This window comes from Odocoileus virginianus, chromosome 8 (assembly GCF_023699985.2).
Source record: "Odocoileus virginianus isolate 20LAN1187 ecotype Illinois chromosome 8, Ovbor_1.2, whole genome shotgun sequence".
NCBI lineage: Eukaryota > Metazoa > Chordata > Mammalia > Artiodactyla > Cervidae > Odocoileus > Odocoileus virginianus.
The window spans coordinates 25,627,857-25,651,865 of record NC_069681.1 but is presented as its reverse complement, the minus strand read 5'-3'; the positions used below and the strand labels follow the sequence as shown (position 1 = coordinate 25,651,865).

At 52.5% G+C, this 24,009-nt stretch overlaps 1 protein-coding gene across 5 annotated transcripts; it reads left to right on the top strand.

Moving 5' to 3' along the window:
• The first annotated feature begins 11,863 nt into the window (after positions 1–11,863).
• NAXD (NAD(P)HX dehydratase) lies at positions 11,864–23,405 on the top strand. Of its 5 annotated transcripts, none has more exons than XM_070471411.1 (10): positions 11,864–11,971; positions 15,308–15,458; positions 16,205–16,250; positions 16,934–17,022; positions 17,721–17,829; positions 18,984–19,034; positions 19,109–19,234; positions 19,929–20,049; positions 21,119–21,239; positions 22,190–23,405. In XM_070471411.1, exons 1-10 carry the CDS (start codon positions 11,926–11,928, stop codon positions 22,338–22,340), a joined length of 1,011 nt encoding a protein of 336 aa, XP_070327512.1. In that variant the 5' UTR covers positions 11,864–11,925; the 3' UTR covers positions 22,341–23,405. The 5 variants fall into 5 exon arrangements, with proteins under 5 accessions (XP_070327512.1, XP_070327513.1, XP_070327511.1 ...); XM_070471412.1 differs by having other exon boundaries at positions 11,865–11,971; positions 19,109–19,213; XM_070471410.1 differs by lacking the exon at positions 11,864–11,971 and adding an exon at positions 11,978–12,092 and having other exon boundaries at positions 19,109–19,213.
• The last annotated feature ends 604 nt before the right edge of the window (positions 23,406–24,009 follow it).

Sequence of the window (24,009 nt, the reverse complement as noted above, 5' to 3'; positions counted from 1 at the left end):
GAGTTACGAAACCCCAGAATGCCCCCTTGAAATCTGGACTGTTGAGTTGGTGGGGGCGGGGAGCTGAAAAATTCACAGGAGACAGAGTAACAGGAAGAGAGAAAGCACGTTTTATTCACATCCATCTGAGTACGTTCAGACGCAGAGGCCCCCTGGGCAGCTGGCTACAGGGGAAAGGGGGCCGAAAGGGCTCCTACCAGGAGACACAGGGGCCTTCAGGGGAATACCTGGGAGGCGTGGCAGCTGGTAGGATGTTTCCCTGGGCAGTTTCCCATCCCCTTGTGAGGAGTCAGCCTCCTCCCCCATGAGAGGAGTCAGCCTCCTCCCCCATGAGAGAAGGAAGTGCCGTCTTTAACCCTGTAACCAGATAAAAGAAGCTCCAAAAAGGCTTCCTGCTCCATCAGCTGGATCTCAGGCATCTTGGTCTACAGTAACCTTCCCATCCGTCGGTGGGGCCTGGTGGGTTTCATCAGACCCGATGGAGACCTCGCTTAGAGTCTGACCAGAAGGCTATCTCTGCAGGCACACCTGGTCCAGACCCCCTGACGTGTGCCGAGGGAGCTTCCTGGGCCTCCAGAGACGGGAAGGCCGGAGTCTCAGCGTTTCCTGGAGGAAACAGGCCCAGGTGCCCGCACTTTGTCGCACGCTTTACTTCTCACTTCCAAGGCCTACAGATCCATACTCGCCAGGGACTGGACATCTGTGTCCCTCGCCCCATATTCCTGTGTTGAAATCCTCACCCCACAGTGATGGTGTTAGGAGGTGGGACGTTTGGGAGGTGATTGTGTCATAAGGGTGGAACCCTTGTGAATGCGTTCAGTTCAGTTCAGTTCAGTCACTCAGTCGTGTCCAACTCTTTGCGACCCCATGGACTGCAGCACTCCAGGCCTCTCTGTCCATCACCAACTCCGGGAGTCCACCCAAACTCATGTCCATCGAGTTGGTGATGCCATCCAACCATCTCATCCTCTGTTGTCCCCTTCTCCTCCTGCCCCCAATCCCTCCCAGCATCAGGGTCTTTTCAAATGAGTCAGCTCTTCACATCAGGTGCCCAAAGTACTGGAGTTTCAGCTTCAGCATCAGTCCTTCCAACACCCAGGACTGATCTCCTTTAGGATGGACTGGTTGGATCTCCTTGCAGTCCAAGGGACTCTCCAACACCACAGTTCAAAAGCATCAATTCTTCGGTGCTCAGCTTTCTTTGTAGGCCAACTCTCACATCCATGCATGACTACTGGAAAAACCATAGCCTTGACTAGACAGACCTTTGTTGGCAAAGTAATGTCACTGCTTTTTAATATGCTGTCTAAGTTGGTCATAACTTTCCTTCCAAGGAGTAAGCGTCTTAATTTCATGGCTGCAATCACCAACTGTAGTGATTTTGGAGCCCAGAAAAATTAAAGTCAGCCACTGTTTCCACTGTTTCCCCACCTACTTGCCATGAAGAGATGGGACCGGACGCCATGATCTTGCGATCAGCACCTTATGAAAGGGACCGGGCCCCCCAGAGCTCTAGCGCCCCATCCGCCACTGAGGACACAGCCCAGACCCTGAAGCTGCCTGCACTTTCCTCTTGACCTTCCAGCCCCCAGAACTGGGAGACACAGGTTTCCGTTGTTTACAAGCCATGCAGTCTGTAGTATTCTATTATAGCCGCCTAAACGACAAGGTAATGCTTGCTTTATTCCACCCACAGGAAATAAATGAGCTTTCCTTTCCCCGCATACTTACTACAGTTTGGGGCTGCGACGGGAACAGACGGGAATCTGAAAACGGTGCTTCCCTGCCGTGTGACCCGCCAGAGCCAGTACGGGCCATGCTGCTGGCTGTCACCCCTCCTTAAAGGAAGGCACCAGGCCACTCAAACTCCACCTTGAGACATTCATCGTTTACGAGCAGTGATTCGTCTGCAGTGTGGCTAGATACTAGCTGATCATATTTTGGGTCCTAGTTACCTCTCTCCCGTGTCTCTTGTTTGACTTAATTCTCTATTTCTCTGGCCCTAACTGACCACGGGTAACTGTATATTACAGGACAGAACCAGAAAACTTCTTCCCAGGCACTAATCATTTAGAACCATATCTGAGAACCAGCGAGGAGCGATGCTCAGGTCTGCATTCCAACTGTCTTTTATTCTTTAGAAGAACAAGTTCTTTTTATTGCCTCATTGGACAAACATTTCTATAAAAGATCCAGTTTTAATGATTAAGGAACGAATTCTTCAAGCTACTCGAGTAAATATTAACATGGATCTCAAATAATTTCAGAGGAACTGTGATCAGCTATTTATAACTTGAAGTTAATTTTTAAAAATTGTTTACCACTGACTGAGTCTTAGGTTTTAAGAAGCAGGCAATTGATATAGTGGGGTTCTACTTGTTTCTGTTGTTCTATTTGTGCTTTTCTGTATTTTTCTCGTCTTCTACAATGGATGCATATTACTTTTGAGAAGGAAAAGAAAGCAGATCTAAAATTAAGTTTGAACGTGGGGGAAAAATGGGATGGACTTTTACGGGAAGGACCAAATGAAAAGCTTAAGATGCACTGTTTCCTTTTCATTGCAACTCTATTTCCTCGCACCATTCAGAGTGTTTACGGCTTTGGGATGGAGGAAGAGTATGGTTGGTGAAGTTGTGTTTAAGCTGCAGTGTATCAACCCAAACATCCTGAAGTGTTACTGTCAGTGGGACTTTGTCCAGCGCTTATGTGACAGACAAATCTTAACAACTGCTATTTGTTGAGTGAAAATATTCCAAATGTAGGTTGCACAGGTAGCAGCATTTTGTAAAAGCCCTGCCGATGATTCTGACGTGGGGCGATGTTTAGAACCCCCAAGACCAGCCCAAGCTCCGCAAACGCTGCGACTCCCAAGGCAGGTTCTTGTGCCCCCTACTGGCGACGGGGGTAGTACTCTCCTAATCCAGAGTCAAGGAAGGGGTGAGCCCTCCGGAATCCTGAGGACCCCACTGGGGTCCACCTGAGCGGGGGTTTGAGGGGGCGTCCAGGGGGAGAAGGATGGCCGTCTGCTGTCTTCCTCACAGAAGCCCTCGTCAACCTGCTGTTCCCTGGGAGTCCGTGGGGATTCTGAAGTTCACTGAGCTGATGACACCCAGGGTGAGACTCAGCTCGACAAGGCTTTCCCCAAGGTGGGTGCCTGTGGGGTGTGCTCGGGGCCACCTCTGGGCCTGAGCTCATGATGCCCTGCGGACCTGCCACGGCCGTCGGCGGTGGACGTTCAGAGCCCGTCGGGGCGGGCCCAGTGGACCCAGGACAGGGTCCCGCCCCACCCGAAGCGAGGCCAGGGTCTGCTGCTAAGAGGCTGCTTTGGTTGAATTGTGTCTCCGAAAGACACGTGGAAGCCCTAGCTCCCCAGACCTCCGACGGTGACCTGGCTTGGAGACAGGGTGGTACTCGACGTGACTGTTAACAGTTAAGATGAGGTCATTGTGGAGAACAGGGGAGGGGCTGACCCTGGACGAGGAGTGTGCTTGTTAAAGGGGAGAATCCAGTCCCCAGGACACGGAAATGAGGAGCCACGTGGTGCCAGAGGCGGGGGCTGGAGGGATACCATCTCAGGTCAGGGGTGCTGGCGACCCCCGAAGCCAGAGACGCCGGGAGGGCCCTCTGCGTGGACTCCCTGCAGACGCCTTGATCTCAGACGTCCCCACTCCAGGGACGGGGGGACAGACTTCAGCTGTTTCAAGGGCAGCCTTGTGATACTTTGTTTCAGCAGCTGGGCCACACAGAGGTGGCCCCCACCCCGACTGCCTCTTCTGGGCTGGGCCCGGCTTCTCGCAAGACAGACTCTGGGTCTCCTCAGGCAGGGTCAGCCCAGGAGCGCGGCCCACGAGGGCCTGGGGGCCAGAGGCTCCTTTCAGGAGTGACTCCATCATTCCTCTTCTGTTTGCAATAGAAACTCTTTAATACGTGATAGTGGTTTACAACACCGATGATCATTCATCAAGGAGTCTTTTGGGCCTAGAAAAGAGAACAACAGTCTCAAAGGCCCCTTGCTGAATCATCTAACTTTGGAGAAAACAAAACAGAATTTTAGCTCCACCCTGATGCTCCAGGCTGGTTGCATCTATCTGGGACTTATCACCCCCTGTCCGGAAACCTACCACCACCTCCACCCGCCCAGAAGACTTATCACCCCCTGCCCAACTACAAACGTCATCTCAACAAAAGAATACTCAAAATATCCCGACTGATTGACGTTTCCCTTATCGCTTCCACAAACCTCCCTATAAGTATGAAGCCTCCGTGATCCCTCCCGGCGCTCAGCCTGGTCGTAGGGCTGACTGTCGCCCCTCCTTGCCTGAATAAAGGTAACCTACTTCTGTTGAGGTCTCTTTCCTTTTCTGCCTTGCCGGAACTATACCCTACAATTTAAAATGCTAGGAAGCAAAAATTTAAAAACACTTCAGATTGCATTATCCACAAATAAGCAGCGTTAGTTAATTTACTAGAAGCCATTGGAACGCTCTCCCGGAGAGTCCCTGACCGCACCCCCGGAAACCCCACAGTGAGTTTCAGAGGCACCGTGGTGCGTGAACAGAGCGCACCGTCTGTGAGGGAGCATCACCGGCCTTCGCACTCTGCTTGCAGGTCGTTTCTAAGCCTCCATACTCGCAAGCGCGGTTGGATGAACACCAACAAGGCTTTTTTCCTCTGGAATCTGTGGGAATCTGTCCTCAAGGAAAATTCCCAGAAGTGAGACTGCCCCATCGCCATTGTTTGTTCTTTTGTGAAGAAGGAAACCGCAGGCCTGCGATGGAATCGGTCATCTTGGGCCCATGGCAGAAGACCAAGACTTAATACCTAACCTAAGGACACGTCTGACTTCCCTGGAATGTGATCTCGCATCAGCCACCCTGGCATTTCCTGCTGGCCACTGGGGGTAATTTTTTTTTTTTTTTTTTTAGGGGTAATCTTGACTCCTAGACCCCTTCCATCTCTGGGAGGAGTGCAACCTTACCTCCAACAATGCATTCTTTGTTCAAAATCCCCTCCCTCCACCCACCTCCACCTTTAAAATCCTTTCCTTTCCTGCAGCTCCTTGGAGCTACTCATTTCTGCTTGCGAGGTGGGATGCGGTCCAATTCATTGTAGCTGAGCAGGACCTCTCGGGGCCTTCCCAGGACAGGGACAGCCCTTCCCCACACCCTCTGCTTTAGCTCCTCTCTGAAGTACCTGTTGGACAGACGACAGTATTTGATGCACATTTTCTGAGTTTTGCAGACGTGACACCCTCCACCCCCAACAAAGGGAAGATGTCAAGTCAGTGATGGCCAGGAGCTCACAGCCCCAGGCCTCCTGGTGCCTAAGGACTGAGAATGTTGATTCCTGAGACGCCACCCTGTTACCTCATCACCTGCCAATCAGACAACCCTGTACAAGCTGATCACATACCCTGCAACCCCAATCCTCACCTGACTTTTTAAAACGCTTTGCCTGGGACATTCCTGCTGGTCCAATGGCTAAGACTCCATGCTTCTGTTCCAGGGGGCCCAGATTTGATTCCTGCTGGGGAACTAGATCCCACATTCCACAACTAGGACCTGGCATAGCCAAATAAATAAACAAAAATTTAAATTTTTTTTTTTTGCTGAAACCCTGGGGGAGCTTGGGGCTTTTTAGAACATGAGCCACACATCTCCTTGCCTGGCCCCGCAATAATCCTAAATGCTGATAGAGCCACGGTAGAAAACAGCATGGAGATTCCTTAAAAAACTAAAGATAGAACTAGCATGTGACCCAGTAATCCCACTACTGAGCATATACCCTGAGAAAACTGTAATTCAAAAAAAAAAAGAAAAACACAAGTACCCTCAAGTTTACTGGAGCACTGTTTACAATAATGAGGACGTAGAAGCAACCGAGATGCCCATCGACCAACGAACGGATAAAAAAGATGTGGTACATATACACAGTAGAGCGCATGCTAAGTTGCTTCAGTCGTGTGCAACTCTGCGACCCCATAGACTGTAACCTCCAGGCTCCTCTGTCCATGGGATAGACAGGGTTGCCGTGAGTGGGTTGAGTGGGTTGCCGTGCCCTCCTCCAGGGGACCTTCCCCATCCAGGGATCGAATCGAGTCGCTCATGTCTCCTGCACTGACAGGCAGGTTCTTTACCTCCAGCACCACCTGAGAAGCCCACAGTGGATTATTACTGAGCTAGAAAAAGGAGCAAAACTGAGTCTGTTGCAGTGCTGTGGGTGAACCTACAGCTTGACATGCAGAGTGAAGTAAGTCAGAAAGAAAAACACAAATATCGCCTTTTAATGCTTATATACAGAATCTAGAAAAATGGTGCTGCTGAACCTACTTACAGGGCAGGAGCAGAGGCCAGATGCAGAGGGCAGACTTGGGAGGGAGAGCTAGGGCAGAGCCGTCTTTTTAAAAAGTCATGTACTGATTTCAGTTTTTGGTTTTTTTGTCTATAGCTCTCGGCATGTATGATCTTAGTTCCCTGACCAGGGATCTAACCTGCTCCCCTGCAGTGGAAACACAAAGGCTTAACCACTGGACCGCCAGGGAAGTCTCCCAGAGCTGTCTTTATAAGGATGTGTCAGGCCCGTCTCCCCATGTGCTAAAACTAGAAGCAGAAGCCTGTTTGCAAACACCAACATATTATCAGTAGGGCAGTGTTCATCACACGTCCTTACCATCAGCGATAAAAGAAGTGTTCACATATTGAGATACAGGAAAGTCATTCTGGCTGGTACCTGATTTAACCTGAATTTGGCGCTAACTAAAGCAGCCTGTTTATGGCCTCTCAAACACACATTGCACATCTGCTTTAATTGTTCAAGAAAAGGGCACACTGGCCAGAAGTGAAGAAGGTCCGTGTTAAAAATAATGCCTCCCGTCCCGGGACTCCAGTACTGGTCCTCCTTTGATGTGAAGACTCCCTCCCGAGGTGCGAGGGCAGGCTGATCTTCTGTGTACGTGCTGATCTGTGCGTGTGTGTGTTTCCTCGAAATAAATCCCTGACTGGCTTAATGTTCTTTGTTCTGACCAGATATAAAACTACTGGAAACCCTGCTTCTCTGGAGCAGCTTCTGAGTCACCCGAGAAGTGGGCTTCCGAGCCAGTCTTCAGTTTGGCTCAAATAAAGCCCTTTTCCATTCGTATTGTAGACCGTTTACTGATTATGTCAGTCGACACCCGCCAGCCTGTGGCTGACAGCAGCACTCTGCCCTCACCTCGGCCTGCCTGATTGCTCTCCAAGCTCCCTCCGGAGTCCCTCCAGCACTGGAGACAGGCTGTTCAGAGAGCAAGCAGAACACGTTCCCTTTGAATCCTGTCTGTCAGCTGCACGAAAGCGGAGTCAGGGACTTCCTTCCCTGGAGGTCCAGTGATTAGGACTCCATGCTTCCAAGGGAGGGGGCTCGGGTTTGATCCCTGATCGGTGAACTAGGATCTCACATGCTGTGTGGCAGGGCCAAAAAAAGAGAAACAGACAAAACAAGTGAAGTCAGCAAAAAGAAAGAAAAGTCTGCCCGTAACACCGACCCACCAGCGCAACACCTAAGACCTTCTTTTTCTCATGGATTAACATAGGGTTCACCTGTTCGGCTTAGGAAGGGAATCTCAGGAAGGCTGGAGCTGCAAGTTAACCAGTGTGGGGAGGGTAGATCACACTCAGATGCCGCCCTGCCTCCGCTGGGTGTCTGGGTCTCACTCACCTCCCCAGGAGGTGTCATGCTCCCCATCCTCTCCAAAAAAAAAAAAAAAAACCAGGTATGTTTAAGTCCTAGCTGTCAGCACCTCCGAAGTTAGGAGCCCAGTGTGAGAAGCCTGGTCAGGCACTGAGCGTGTCTTAATTTCCACAGAAGCAAAACTGCACATCCCTACCACTGTACTGATCACGGGGACATCAGATGCATTCCTCTGGCCTTTTAAGGCAGACAGTGTGATCTCTGCTTTTCTCTAGAGTATTTATTGGTGATCTAAGCTGACATAAAATGCTACATCCTTATTATTCATCTTTCCTAATTGCTCCTCACATCTCCTAGATGGAGGGTGATAAAACTTCAATGTTCAGATTTTTACTTAGTGACTCATGTGGCCTATAGAATAAGCAAATGATTTTCCTCCTCAAACTTGGACTGCATCGTTTTTTCTCTACCTATTAAGTTGGTTGACTATGCCAACCATTGTTTTAAATTTAATAGTACCGTATTCACTAAACATGATAAATGCAGCCTGGCTTCTCTTTCTCTTTTCTTTAACTTGCCCCTGAGTCAGCTACAAGAAATGACTCTGGCCCATAAAATCGTTATGCTCACAAAGCAAACAGAAGGTCTAATCCTCTCTTCAAGATTCTTCACTAGGTCTCCCTATTTCCTGGATTGGACTCAAATTCCTGGATCTCATGTTCAAGGCCACCTGCCAGTTTGCCAACATCTGCTTCAGGCTATTTCTTCAAGACAGAATGTAAGTGTGAATGTCAGACATCGACTCTTAACAAGGCCTGCAGATGTAACTTCTGCCAAGAAGAAAAGATTTCGCGGAAACAATGGTGACTCAAGACTCTAGAAAGGTGTATGTTCCTCTCATTGTCAAGATAAAATTTCATAATTGACTCCTGAGTTAATTTCTCACTTACCTCCAGCAGAAGTTCTACTTGAATGACGTCTGAAGGATCAGACATTAATACAGAATTCTCTGGTAAGGATGGTTAGGTCTGGGCCAATTTGCAGAACTACTTACAGAAATGATCATCATCCAAAATTACTCACCTTGAGGACATTTCATCCTAGAGACAGTCCAGGGTACTCCAGGTAAACATGGAGCAACTGAAAAAGCGAACATCCCAGGATGAAATGTGACCTGGAGTGTTGGGTATAGCACACGATACAGCACAAGCTGAAATTTCTCCTGCTCAAAGTTGACGTGTGTGTGTGTGTGTGTGTGTGTGTGTGTGTGTGTGCGCGCACATGTCAAGCATGTCCAGCTCTCTGCAGAACCAGGCTCCTCTGTCCATGGAATTTCCCAGGCAAGAATACTGGAGCAGGTTGCCATCTCCCCCTCCAGGGGATCTCTTCAACCCAGGGATTGAACCCAAGACTCTTGAGTTTCTTGCATAGACAGGCAGATTCTTTACCACTAGCGCCACCTGGGAAGCCCAAAGCTAACCTAAATATTTTCCAATTGTTTAGTCCCTTAATATACTAGAGCTGTACCGCCCTGCATGTCAGACCATGTGTGCCTATCTAAATTTAAGTTCATTCAAATGCAGAATTCAGTCCCTCTGTGGCACTGGCCACGTGCCATGGTCTCCATAGACATGGAGGGCTCACGGCTACTGGAGTAAAAGCACAGATAGAGAACATTTCCATCACAGAAAGTTCAAGTGGACAACACTGTTGAAGCCTCCACTCCCAGGTATATTGCAAATGATTGCCATCCTCCAGTAGGCCACTGTGGCATAAAGATCCTTCTGAGCTGAAGCCAATTAGGAAACAGCAGACATCGGAGAAGCTCTCTGCCCTCCACCTGGCAGCCACGGTGAGGGGCTGGCCCTCTGTCCCACCCGGAAGGGAAGGACAAGCTGTATCTCCAGAGATAGTGACAGAGCCAGGATGTGTCTGATAGACTAACCTTCACCGAGGAGCCCATGGCCCCAGAAGTGTCCCCAGGTGCCACCTTTCCACAGTGCTCCACCCCTGAAAGCCTAAAGCCTCTTTCCTTTGTCTCGTCATGTGTCCACAGCTTATCACCTTTTGTTAAAATGGCATATATACACCCCCTTCGCCGTCCCGCTCCTAATCATACTGCTTCTTTGGGTCTTTTTTTCTCTCTTTCATGGGAGAAAAATTAAAATATTAACAACAAGTAGAATTTGTCTTTCCTCCTGTTAATCTGTCTTTTTTCACTTTAATTCTCAGCCTCGTACCCTAACGGGCAGAGGAAAGGCTTTCTTGCCTCCATTACACAATTTGCCAAGAATAACTGAGAAACACAGCCTAATTTAGCAGAGAGGCTGAAACTTTGAGTTTGATGGAGCTTGTGTGTCTTAGGTACAGAGGATATGTCCAATCAGGTGACACCACCCTTCCAGGGGGTTTCTGTAATTTTATTCTGGATAAGAACTTCAATTGAAAAAAAGATGTAGGGGAAGTATTTTAATCTTATTCGGCACTTGCTCCATTTAAATTCTAGATTATTGACAAAACCCAACCACATTTCTGATCCTCTTATAGGACTTTAAAACAATAAGTCACAAACTAAATCAAAGATAAAATATAAGCAGAATGTATTACTAGATTAAGCATGTATGTTTCAAGAGCTGACAGAAACATTAGAGGCTATCTAATCTAATTTCAATTTTTGGTGATGAAAACTATGACTCAGAAAGTTTAGACACCTCTCCCAAATTCTCCAAGCCACTGTGCAGGAATTAGATATCTTATATCCAGACTCAACGCAGCTTGTGTTTTTTCTTTATGTTGTGATTATAGAAGAGGAATCATATTTTTATTTTATATATATATTATACAATTAAATAAAATTATATCTAAAACTTTATATTTATTATTATATTTTTGTCAGAAACGTGGGCCTTCTCAAGTCTTTGAGATTAGAGCTATTGAGAAAAGCCTGTCACTTCATTTACTGGTGGCTGATACATAAGTGTGCAAATGTGCACACACACAACTAGATGTTTTATTTCCTCTCAGCCTAACTTCCTGATTAGGGATGAATAAGGTGAATTCCACCATCTCAGATTCAGCTCAGTGTGACTATTTGGTAAATGCAGGGAGAAAGGATGGAGAAATATGCTCCTGGATTTTATGTAGGAGAAAGTAAGACATACACAGCGTCCTCTGCAAACGTGACAAACCTGAGCAGGCTTTCATCATTGGAGTTCTTAATAATGATTCTGTTCCCTGATCTCATCAAACTGATCAATGAGAAGAAATTGCAGTGAAATTACAGAAGTTCATCCTCACCCTCCAACTGATGCAGCAATAGCTGAAGTAGATCAGTCATAGCTAAGCCGATCAATAGCAGAATCTAAGTTTTCACTGATTACTTTATTCGTGTTTTTAAGAAAGCTGCTGAGGCACTTCCCTGGTGGCCCAGTGGCTAAGACTCCATGCTCCCAGCATAGGGGGCTGGGATTTGACCCCTGGTCAGGGAACTAGACCCCACATGCACCAACTAAGATCAATTCAGTTCAGTCGCTCAGTCGTGTCCAACTCTTTGCGACCCCATGGACTGCAGCACTCCAGGCTTCTCTGTCCATCACCAACTCCTGGAGCTTGCTCAAACTCATGTCCATCCAGTCCACGATGCCATCCAACCATCTCATCCTCTGTCGTCCCCTTCTCCTCCCGCCTTCAATCTTTCCCAGCATCAGGGTCTTTTCAAATGAGTCAGCTCTTCGTATCAGGTGGCCAAAGTATTGAGAGTTTCAGCTTTAGCATCAGTCCTTCCAATGAATATTCAGGACTGATTTCATTTAGGATGGACTGGTTGGATCTCCTTGCAGTCCAAAGGACTCTCAAGAGTCTTCTCCAACACCACAGTTCAGAAGCATCAATTCTTTGGCACTCACTTTCTTTACGGTCCAACTCTCACATCCACACATGACTACGAGGAAAACCAAAGCTTTGACTAGACGGACCTTTATTGGCTAAGATCTGGCGCCGCCAAATAAATAAAATAAATACTTCTTTAAAAACAAAAACAAAAAACAGTCCCCAGGGACCGGCAGAGGCCAGCCCGCGGGTGGACCGGGCCGGGATCAGGAACCCCGGGAAGTCGGGAGCCCTGCGGTGGCGCGCAACCCAAAAGTCCGCAGAGAGCGGGACGCCAGCGGCCGCGCGGGGGCGACTGGGAGCCCGGAAGTCCGCCGTGGGCTGCGGTCCCCGAGGCGGCGCGGGGACTGCCGGGAGCCCGGAAGTCCGCGGATGGCGCTGGGTCCCGGCTGCCGGGCGGTCCGGGGCTGCCGGCCAGGTAAGCGCGCTCCCGGCCTTCCGGGGCATGGCCGTCCGGGCAGGGGCCGCGGTCGCCAGCGCCGCCGTGGTGGCGGTGCTCTCGGCCGCGCTGGCGCTCTACGGACCGCCGCTGGATGCAGGTACTCGGCCGCGGGTCCGGGCGGGGGGCGCCGCCGTGGGGGCCCCTGGGCGTGTGGAAGGGGGCCGCCGAGTGACCCCGAGGGCCCGGGCTCGGCTGCTGAAGAGGAGGGCGGAGGAGCAGGGTGAAGCGGCCGAGCGCGTCCTCGGTGTTCGGAGTGTTCCTCATGAGCCTGAGGAGAGGGTCTTCAGGGCGTCTGTGGGCCTGTCGCCTCCCTTGTGACGACGGCGTGGGGAGCCTGCTGCCCTCCGCCGTGGCAGAGGGGCGCTCTGAGCCAGGCTCCCCCCTACAGGGGCCGGGCCGGGGAGACGCTCGCTGGCCGTGCCCCTCGTCAGCGGGCACCCCGGGGCAGAGCCGTGGGGGGCTGTGCGCCCCAGTTGCCTCAGCTGCGCTCCCTCAGGCAGGCCAGCCCAGGCCCGCCCCCCGCCACGATTTTTCTGTTGTTGTCGGTCTCTGTCTGTCTAAAATCCATACACGCTGCCATGGTCTAGCAAGAGTTCTCTTTGAGTCGTCTTGAGGTTTCGTCATTAGGCGGACCTGCCGGACTTTTTACCAGAAAAAGAAACACAAGTTCAGGTCAGTGACTTCCCCTCACGGCCTTAGGGCATCTCCAGGTTAATTTGAAGATTGTTGTCAGGGGTTCCACATTAGCCACAGTTCACTTGGAATTGCTGAGATTGCACAGTTGTGAGTGGCAAGTAATTCTAGAAAACAGCCCAGAGTAAAGAAATCTATTTAACTCTCCTCAGCCACATACATTCGTTGAACACAAACAAAAACCAGACAGGTTTGACCTGTTCCTCCAGATTCAGAATTGTGTGAAGACAAATTGCTTAATGGGGTAAATTTTAAGTTGCCTCTCCTCAAGGCCTTTTTATCCTTAGGTTTGTGGTGTGTATGTTTCAGTATTTCTGTGGGAAAGTCCAAATGGTGTATATTAGAGAGCTAGCTGAAACTTGCTTTTCTCTGGAGTGTAGGGAAATTTTATTGATCTTCCTTTGGCTCTTTCAGGAACACAGATTCATCTCAGCTGAATGTTACGGATGAGCAATGTGGGTTGTGCTTTGCATTCATACAGTTGCAGTTAACTAAAACTACTGTACTTCTCAACAGTGATATGCTTCTTTTTTTTTTAACCCATCACAGATTGCTTTCAGAAGGCACATGAGAAGGATTTGACTTGTCTTTTGGTTGGTGGTGTGATTGATTTTTTTTAAAAATTAAATTTTTTTTTCTTCCTGAAAATGACAGCATTTTGGTGAAACGGTGTGTTCTGCCCAGGCTTATCCATTCATAACCATGGCATCTTTGCAGTTCTGTCTCTGAGTCTCAGTTTCCTTGTCTGTAAAAGAAGGATAAGCTAGCTTCTGGTGAAGAGTGAACCACGATGCCTTTACTTCATCAGACATTTACTGAGTGGCTTATTTTGTGCCAGACTCTGCCCAGGGTGGTTGAGGGTGGAGTCCAGCCCTTGAGTCACAGGTGGGAACCCTGCCTACAGCGCTCTGCAGAGGTAGAGTGGTAGTCTTAGGGGTGTTTTGTGTGTAGCTAGGTGCTTAGATTAAAGTAATGGTGACTGATAAACGCAGAACATTGTAAGGACCCCAGAGTAATCCTCGAGTGACTGTTAGGTTTGGGTTCAGTGTCCATCTTTAGAAAGCACCTGTGTTTACTGTTCTGGGATGTTTGGAGGGGCGGCCATTCTCTGGTGGGCTCTCATTGACCAGTCATGTTGAAACAGGTGCCTGGAGAGCACCTTGACCGCACAGCCGTCAGTGGTCCGCAGGGCCGCCCTTAAATTCTCCTGTAACAGCTCAGGTTCCTGTCCTGCAGCTGGCTGCGGCGCCCACGCGGGCGTGTCTCACCGCCACTGTGCACGGTGGGAAGGCAGCGCGTGGCTGGGAATCCGGGGCGCAGACGGGACTGGGGGGAGGGGAGCGAGAGCTGGGTGTTGGCCCAGCACCTCGGCGGCGGGTCAGGTTGGGCTGGAATCAAGGGTCAGTGGCTAGGCTGACGGCTGACCAAGCCTTCTTGTGCCTTTTCATGGCCACAGGTTTACAGTGGTTCTATTTGGAGTTTTAATCCTGTGTTGACTTGAAAGAAAGTGGGAAGGTGTTTGATTGGATGGTAATTAATATTCTTTTTACATCTTGGGTCTAAGCATCTGATGTATCAACTAAGGAGGCATTTACATCTACTCACTAAAGAATATTACTTGAATAATTTTTGTTGAATGAAAAGTAAAACAGTACGAGCAATATTAAGATAAAGCTGTTTTACCACATGGAGCTGAGTCAGCTTCTGGTCTTCACTTGAACTTATGACCCACGTGTAGTTTTTCTCCACTGCTGAGATAATGGGAAGATAAAAACATTGGATGCCTTTTTTGTGAAAGTATTGTTCGTATCAGCAAAGATCCTGTAATTCTAAAGAAAATGCGTGCTTTATTATCTGTTCATACATTGGGCTCTACAGAACATAGAATTTCTCTCACAGTTGAGATGTTTTAAACAACATGGCAAAACATACAGCACAGGAAGTTTTTCAAGAAAGACTGATTAAAATTAGCTGTTTATAGACAGTTCAGGGATCAGACTATTTTAAAATTCCACTTTGGGGACTTCCCTGGCTGTCCCGTGGTTAAGATTCCATGCTTCCACTGTGGGGGGGCCCAGGTTCGATCTTGGGTCAGGGAACTAAGATCCTGTGTGCTTTATGGCATGGCCAGAGAAGTGAAAAACCACTTTGAGCCCAGTGTTAGATGTGTTCTTCCTTTATGCCATTTCCAGGCTGATTAGATACTTGGTCAGTAACTAACTGAGCATGGGAGCTGAGACTAGAGAACTAAGCTGGGAAGGACGTGAGCCTGTCTGGCTTGAAGACAGTGGAAAGTAACAAAGAGGGAGACGAGACCTGATAAGCTTGCAGGATTCTGTAGCTCAGTAAATAATAGTGGAGTTAGGAAAGCTTTCTGAAGGGTTAAGTAGACTTCAAAGACTTCTGATACATTTCAAAGTAAATCTGGTACTTAACCATATGTGTTAAGTGTTGTGTTGTTATTTCTAAACCTCATTTTCTTATGGAAATGAAATAAACCACTGAATAAAAGTCTGCAGCATTCATGTTAAGTCAGCTTTGGGAAGTATTTTGATTAGTGTCTCTTTTTTATATATATTGATAGCTGTTTACCTTTCTGAACATTTTCCTGTTTTTCAGTGTTAAAAAGAGCATTTTCGCTGCATAAAGCACACTCAGTAAAGGACATGGAAAATACTTTACAGCTGGTGAGAAACGTGGTACCTTCTCTAACCACCAAGAAGCACAAAGGGCAGGATGGAAGGATCGGTGTGGTGGGAGGCTGCCGGGAGTAAGTGATGCATCATCCACCCGTCCATCTGTCTGTCGATCAGGAATCATTTCCAAGTTTCGGCTGATACTATGACAGTATTTTTCCATGAGGAACATTTGATTGAACAGCAGAGAAAGCAGGGGCCCTGACTGGGTGAGGTGACCGTGGCCTCCGCTCGCCGTGCTCTGCCCCGTGGGTCTTGCCCCTGGGGCACTGGCTAGTCCAGGGGCTCTGGCCTTGAGCACACTCCCTCTCTGCAGAGGCCTTTGGCGAACTCTCCCTGGCTTCTCAGACCTCCGGAGTTTTTGTTTTTTGGTTTTCCCCCAACACGCATCCCCACCCGTCCTCCTTGCCAACAGAACCCCAGTCCTGTTCAGTTGGTGTGGCATTTTCTCTTACTTGTACCTGTGGGCATTTCCGGTAAATCCAGTGCTTTCTGTGTCTGTGTTAGTCTAGAGAGAAGTGTCAGCTCTATAATATTAAGTCGTCATCAAGTGTATATCTCTGCTCTACTTTAATAGGTTTAAAATTTTTCCCTGTAGAGTTACCATGTGTTTTTATAAGGTTAACTCCTAGAAAGTTTATGATTTTTGCCAATATTGTAGATGCTATTATATTTTCCAATTAATTATTCCTGGAATTGAAAAGTTTTTTTCAGTTGATGGAAATCTTGCTGAACTAGTATGTACTAGGAGATAATTTTTCTATTGAGGTCTGGATAATGCTTGCCTCATTCTGACTTTAGACTGTAAATATTTCCTTAGGTACACTGGAGCCCCCTATTTTGCAGCAATCTCAGCTCTCAAAGTGGTATGTTTGCTTATAGCTTCTTTGTTAGGATTTTTTTAGTGAAAGTGTCGGATCACTTAAATATGACTGCAGCAGATGTTTTCTGATAGAAATCTTGGTACCGTTTCAGGTAACCTTGGGTGAGAGACACCTTTTAATCTACCCTGACCTTTTGTGTAGCCACAGGGTAACTCAGATGGGGACTCATTTTTCTCTTAAAGTTTTATTAGAAGTGCCCCTTGCCACAGTGATCCCGGGCTGCCTTTTCAGGCCTCGCACAAGCAGTGGACACCTTTTCACCGTGGCCACTGCCCGGGCATTTTGATCTCGCGCATCCCGAGGGCCTGGTGGCCCGGGGATCTTAAGGTGGACCCTGCAGCCCACAGACCTCATGGTGACGCCGTCTGGCTGGTGGTGACCTGCCCCTTGTTCAGCCGCTCAGTCGAGTCCAGCTCTTTATGACCCCCTGGACTGCAGCACACCAGGCTCCTCTTGGGTGGCAGCAGTGTCCGCCTTTCATTCCAGGCCTTTCCCAGGCTCTGCCGCTGGCCAGGGCCTTCTCAGCCGCCTCCTGGCGGGGTCGAACTGCAGCAGTGGGCACTCCTGTGGACCGTGCTGGGGTTGGGGTGGTTGTAGCCGGGCCACGCGCTCTGGGCGTCTGTCAGGCGAGTCCCGCCTGAGCCGCCTGCTGGGCCCCTCCCCAGGGCGCGGACCTGTCCCACGTGTTCTGCACCCAGGAGGCCGCGCCCGTGATCAAGTCCTACAGCCCGGAGCTGATCGTGCACCCTGTCCTGTGAGTGGGGCGGGGCCACAGGCGTCCCCGGACAGGGGGCGCGGGTGCGCATCAGGCAGGTGCAGTTGTTCGTAGGCTGGTGGTGGGCAGTGGCATAGGCGTGGTGTCCGGTGAGGCCCGCGGACACGGGGTGGGTGGGGAAAGGGTGTAGGAGCTCACGCTGGAGGCACTCTGCGTGGGTGCTCAGGCCAGGCCAGGCGACCACAGAGGCTCCAGGCCACGCGGTGCAGGTCGTGAGCGTCATCGTGAGGGCTTTGGCTTTGACTTACATGAGACAGGGGAGCCCACAGTTTTTTCAAGTGCCCGCCTAGCTTTGTGAACTTCACAGAGGTTCTGTGGAGCCTCAGGCTTTTAAAGGCTCGTCAGGCCACTGTGTTGAGATTAAGCCCTTGGGGCCCAGGAGTGGCAGGGGTCCCACTGGGAGGCTCTTGTTGGGTCCTGGGGGCACCCTGTGGAGGAGAAGGGCTGGGTGGATGGTGTTTAAAGCGGGAGGCAGGGGTGTGTGTGGGTCGGAGGGCCTGGTGTGCAGGCAGCAGGGAGCAGACAGGGATAGGGGGTGGTGGGCGTGGAGGAGGCCAGGAGGGCATCCTGGGACAGGAAAAGCACCCTGGGGGACAGCTGCCAGACGTCTGTAGTGTCATCAATAAAGGAAACGAACACGTGAAAATAAGCCGTTGGTGTGTCTCCTCCTTGTTCAGAGACAGCCCTGATGCTGTCCGCGATGTGGAGCAGTGGCTGCCCCGACTGCACGCCCTGGTGGTGGGGCCTGGCCTCGGCAGAGACGACGCTCTTCTGGAGAACGTCAAGGTAGCCTGGGGCTCTCCCAGGAGACCACTCTGATCGCGGGAAGTCGGAAGCGCATTGTGTTTCCTGTGCCGCTCGTGGTGGAGGAATTGGGGTTAGGGGACAGAGGAGGAAGGGGAATGAGGAGAGACGCATGTAGAACAAGACCGTGCTGGGTGGGTCCTCTCTGGGGCACGGGCCCTCCTGCTGTGGCCTGGGTGGTACTGCGGGTCCCGCTGCGATGCGGGTCCCAGCCTGGGCCAAGCGGTGTTCACGGTGGCCCGGCTCAGGTCAGGCTCGTGGTGCCCCGTCGCCGGCAGCCTGCTCGGCTTGTGGTCTGGCACTCCCGTGAGGGCGGTGTGCCCCCAGTCACAGAGAGCCATGTCTGCGGAGCGCCCTGCAGGGGCCCGGTAGGCATGGGACTCGGAACAGCTGGTACTGGGGGCGTCCTTGTCACTGTGACCCAGGGGATGTGATGATTGCAAAATGTTGCAGTCGTGATGGCTGCAAACTGTACGCTTTAAATGAATAAATTGAATGGCATGTAAAAATCTCAGTAAAATTCAAGAAAAGCAATTTCCTTGCTACATGACCACCTCAGGGATGTAATTTAGTTTCTCTGGGATTCAGTTTCCTGCTTTTCTTTTCAGCAATTTTAGCAAAATTTTTACGCATACAATTCATTCATTTAAAGTGCACGGTTGCATGGCTTCTAGAGTATTCGCAGAGTTTGCAGCCACTGCCACAGTCAGTTTTAGGACAATCGCATGAGGCCAGAAAGAGCCTCATTCACTGTTAACGGTTATCGTCACTCCTTTAAAAACACGAAATGTGACTTAACGAGAGTGCATGAAAACAGAAGAGCCGGGCGCTTCTTGAGACGTCAGTTTCTGACCCTGAACCCCGAGGGTCCATAACTGTTAGGATTTGGAGACGCCAGCTTGGGGTCGGCCTCCATGGGCCGGCGTGGGACCCAGCAGCGGTGGTCATCCCGTGGCTTGTGTGCTCAGGGTCCCATGCCGGCCCTGCAGAGGGGCTTTTCTGATTGTGTTTTGCACTTGCTTTATGATTTCCCACGTGTGTGTTGATGGCCTGGTGTGGAATCCGTCAGAACTGCTGTTTCTTTCAGCTTTCCTCAGGCGACGGACTCAGTGCTCAGCTGCCTTCCTTTCTTGCAGGGCATTCTAGAAGCATCCAAGGCCAGGGGCGTCCCCGTGGTCATCGACGCAGTGAGTGTGGCCCCTGCCCCTCTTCACCGCAGCCCCCATGGCCGCCCCCGAGTGACCTGAGTCCTCATCTGCAGGACGGGCTCTGGCTCATCGCCCAGCAGCCGGCGCTCATCCAGGGCTACCGGAAGGCGGTCCTCACCCCCAACCACGTGGAGTTTGGCAGACTGTCCGAGGCTGTGGTGAGTCAGCCAGCCACCCAGGTGGGCGACTGCATGCACTCCAGGGCATCCTCCGGTCAGCGTCCTTGACGGGGTGAAAGCTGGGTGGTGGACTCGGGTCAGCCCGGCCTCCAGGCCCTCCAGGCAATCACTTCATCCCTGCCCTGCGTCCCCTCCTCTAACAGGTGGGGTGGGATGGGGTCCGCGTCACAGGGTTTGTGAGAACGAGATCAGACCGCACGCTGACCCCACAGCACGGGGTTAGGCGCTGCCGCCTGCACGCTGCTGAGAACCTGAGGGTCGGCCAGCACGGCTCCTCCACACGTGCGGCTCCACCTCCGTGGATTTAGCCAGCCTGATTGTGAGACAGCCCACGTGTAAGGACTGCGCCATTCACACGGAAATTGTTGACGGGTCAGCTGCGTCTGTCCACCCAGCGTCCTTACGTGTTCGTGCCCACGCATGTCGCTCTTCATCCTTCTGTGCTGTGTCACTCGGGCAAACCTGCAGGCTCCCTGCCATGGGCCGGGGGCCTGACTCTGCTGGGACAGGTCGGGGCGGGCGCCCTGCGGTGTTTCTGCCCTGAGCGCCGTGTTGGTGTCTGCCTGGAGTGCGGGTGGCCTGGGCCTCAGGGCCGACCTCGGTCAGCAAGTGCCAGACAGGCCCCCAGACGAGTCGGGACCTGGGCAGACGGGCTCTTTGTATCCAATGAGGATGTATCTGTGGTCCTGTCTAGCTGGGGGCGCCCCTGGATGGTGGAGACCGTCATGGAGCTGTGCTGAGACTCAGCCAGGCCCTGGGCAACGTCACCGTGGTGCAAAAGGGGGAGCAGGACGTGATCTCTGACGGCGAGCAGGGTGAGTGGCCGCAGGCCTCACACCGCGTGTCGGCCGGCTGGTACGGCCACGCTGGGCACCAGCCCCAGGAGGTCCGCTTGTCCACAACCTCAGGAAGCCTGTCTGTCCTGTTTCTGAGTGTTCTGTGCGGGGAGGTGGCCGCAGTGGGGCGTGCTGGCCCGGGCTGACCGCGGCGTGGCGGCTGACGCTCCGTCCCTGCTGTGTGCGATGGCCCAGGGAGGGCTGCCCCCTCATTGCAGATAGACGCGGGTGCCGAGTGTCTCCCGGCTGCTCGTTCAGTCTTACAGCAGCGCCCGGAAAGTGGGGACACCACGAAGCGGCCGGGGGTGCAGGAGCCCCCAGGCACCAAGCGCAGCCTTGGGGGCCGCCTGCCCGTGTCCTCCCCCGGGGCTCTGGGCGTGAGGCCTCTGCTCCCCGCAGAGTCCTCTCGCCGTCCCAGTCCCCCAGTGGTATCGCACTCACACTACACACACGCACGCACTCACACACCACACACACGCACTCACACACTCCATACACATGCACTCACCACACATGCATGTGCACACACACTCGTGCACACACACGCTCACATGCACTCACACTACACACTCCATACACATGCACTCACCACTCACGCACATGCATGTGCACACACACACTCACACGCACTCACACTCCATACACATGCATGCACCACACGCTCACAGACACCACACACATGCACGTGCACACACGCTGCACAGGACATGCAGCGAGCATTCTCCGAGGGACCCTGAGTTCTTCAGGCCATGGGTTCTTCAGATGCTAGAAGGTGCTCTGAACCCTGACACAGTCAGAGTCACTATGGCTTCAGACACTTTCGAAGAAATGGAAACTTCTCACAGTGCAGACAAGTCCCAGCTGGGGCGCCACCAGCTCCGAGTCTCCGGGTGGACTAGGTGCTCTGGGGGTGGGCGAGCTTGTCCCCTTAGACCCCGGGTGCTGGTTGGGGGGCGGCCTCCTGCCATGCTGGCCTGGAGAGGCGGCCGTGTGGGGACGGCGGGGGGAAGGAGTGGAGGGTGCCCCCAACGCGTCCTCTTCTCCGCAGTGCTTGTGTGCAGCCAGGAGGGCAGTGGCCGCAGGTGCGGGGGTCAGGGGGACCTCCTGTCTGGCTCCCTGGGAGTCCTGGCGCACTGGGCCCTCCGCGCGGGCCCTGGGAAGACTGGCGGGTAAGTCCCATCTCATCCCTCCTGTTTGAGCAGCTCATACGTATAGTAAGGAGCAGACTGGAATGTTCCCGGAGAAACACCGGTGTCACGGGGAGGGCTCCCAGGGCCGGCCAGGTTGATTCCTGATGCTGGTCTGGCTGCAGGAAGCGGCCCCATCCCCCTGGTGGATGGCCTCCGGGGCACCGATGGTCCTCCCTGCTCCCATCCCTGCTGGAGGGAGACGCTGCCTGGGGCTCTGTGGTGCCTGCTCTCAGAACAGCTGTCGTGGGGGGGACACGGGGGTCAGGGCAGCTCCTGTTGGCAGATGTCTCCACGAGGCGGCCGGGCTCTGAGCTGCGGGGCCCTCCCCAGACGGTGTAGAGGGAGCTGGGGCACCCCCACCCCTTGGGACCTAGACCTCTGCTCTCTGCACCCATCCCGGCCACAGTGACAGCGCCAGCCTGCAGGGTCACCGCACACCCGCGGGGTGTGTGCAGACAGCGTGCTGGCAGGTCCAGTGACATGGTTAGCAGGTGTCCCTGGGGGGTCTCAGTGACATAGTGAGCAGGTGTCCCGCGGGGTCTCAGTGACCTGATGAGCAGGCGTCCCCGGGGGTCTCAGCGACATGATGAGCAGGTGTCCCAGGGGGTCTCAGTGACATGGCGAGCAGGTGTCCCGGGGCCTCAGTGATGTAGTGAGGTGTCCCTGACCTCAGCATCCTCCAGGTCCTAGAACATGGCTGGCCAGGTGATGTATGTGGTCACCTGGGGCAATGGGCATGTCAACCCTTCCACACGCACAGCTGTTTCTGATGCTTGTCCGTCGGGATCGTCCACATCCCGGTTACTGGCTGTGTTCACTGTAGGGAGGCTGTCTCAGAGGCCCTTAGACTTGAGCTTGCCAGTGTGGGTCCCGGGGCGGCAGGCAGGACGCACGGGGTGCGGGGCCGCCCCTGAGACCTCTCCCCACAGGCCCAGCCCGCTGCTTGTGGCCGCCTTCGGCGCCTGCGCCCTCACCCGGCAATGCAGCCAGCAGGCCTTCCAGAAGCACGGACGCGCCACCACCACCTCCGACATGGTCACCGAGGTCGGGCCCGCATTCCGCAGGCTCTTTGAGGCCTGAGCCGGAGCCGCTGGAGGGTGGGTGCCGTCCAGCCAGGTCCCCCGAAAGGTCTGCGCTCTGCAGGTTGACACAACGCCAGTTTGAAGCATAGCACTTTCTGCCGAAACTGATACGGAACGGTGTTGGTGAACTTTCCTCAGCCTCTCTGCAGCGTCAGAAAAGAACACAGAGAATAACGTGACGAGACAGTCTGACGGTGCCTCAGCCGGACTGTGGGCTCTGCGCTCCACTGCTGCCTGGAGCGGACCCTGTGTCTGAGCGTCATGTTCCTGCGAGAAGGGCCCTCGTGACTGGGCCTCTCGGGGGTCCCGTCTCTCATTCCCAAGTGTGTGTGAATCATGTTTTCTAAGTTGAGGTCCCGCAGAGGCTGTGGTGTTCATTCTTTAGCTCATTTTTACATTTTAAATGGTAATTAGGTCAGACACATCTGGGCAGAAATATTCAGCATCAGTTGGTTAATTGGCTGAAGTGTTCCGGAAAAGTCAGCGGTCTGTCAGCACTGGAGATCCTGTAGGCCCCTGGAAAACCACCGAACGCAATGATGCACCCCGGCCCGAGTGTGCAGGGCGACTCTGGGACACCTCACTTTCACGTGTCCGTGCAAAGGCATGCATGGTGACGGGCCCCCGTGGGGAGGGGCGCCCAGGGCTCCCAGGTCAGGTCCCAGGTGGGAGTGGGGGGTCGTGTTCTCAGGAATGTTCTGAACATGTCGTCTCTGCGCTGAGTTTTCTCACCGGCTTCGGGTCAGCCTGTGTGGTCCGCGCTCAGTGGCCCGTTCTGTTTCTCCGGGGGGGTCAGTCACAGCATGTGCCCTTGAGTGCATCAGCCACGCGCTTTCTGTGGGGCAGGCCTGACTTGTGTCCATCTGTCCTCAGCGATCCCTGCTCTGTGGTTGCACAAAAGATCCCGCTTTCTTTGAACAGCTTGGACTTCAGATTTTTTTAAGGTTGTGGATCACTTACATCTAATCATAGAAGAGCCTCACTACTGTCACAGACCTTTCTTCCTTAGGGGAATTACACCTAAATCATGGTCGTTATTAAAAGGCAGACGTGGTTGATTTCACTGGAGAGTTGTGTATTTTTTTCTCAAACAGCCAGAATTCACCTTCAGTTTGGTCCTCAGCGAGGATGTTCTTAGACACGAGGGGGGTGGATACACAGATGCCCAGCCAGCTGACGGTATGGCTCACGGGCGCCTGTCATGCTGCTGAGGTGAAGTGATCAGCCTGGAATACAGCAGCTTCTCTCCGCAGGAGACGTAAGGCAGCAGTCACAGGAACCACTGCGTCTGTGAGTCCCTCTGCTTGATGGGGCAGCTGGGCGATGCTCCTGGCTCCTCTGCAGACCCAGGTGTTCACCAGCTCCAGGCGGGATACACCCCCCAGGAGAGCAGCACTCGGCGCAGGCCAGGCTCGGCCGTCAGCCAGTCCCCCCCAGGACTGAGCACCTGTCTCCATCAGGGGCCTGCCGCCTGCCCTCAGGGGGGTTTTCACTGCTCCTCAGGGTCCCTCCTCTGTAGAATGAGGGCCCCTGCCTGTCGGGGCAGCAAGGTCAGTGAAGAACTTAACGTGGCTGCCAGGCAGTCCTGCTGCCCGGGGCGGAGCCATGGACCGGTTCTTGACGGCCCAGGGGCCCGGCTGAGAGCTGAGCGGCAGGCGGTCCCCCCG

What these genes read in the sequence shown, in the direction of transcription:
- NAXD (XM_070471409.1), top strand. Translation starts at nt 11,999, where the DNA reads ATGGCCGTCCGGGCAGGGGCCGCGGTCGCCAGCGCCGCCGTGGTGGCG. An exon ending in TCCCCGTGGTCATCGACGCA is followed by an intron (nt 19,035 to 19,108) that starts GTGAGTGTGGCC and finishes CCTCATCTGCAG; the next exon opens with GACGGGCTCTGGCTCATCGC. An exon ending in GGCCCTGGGAAGACTGGCGG is followed by an intron (nt 21,240 to 22,189) that starts GTAAGTCCCATC and finishes CTCTCCCCACAG; the next exon opens with GCCCAGCCCGCTGCTTGTGG.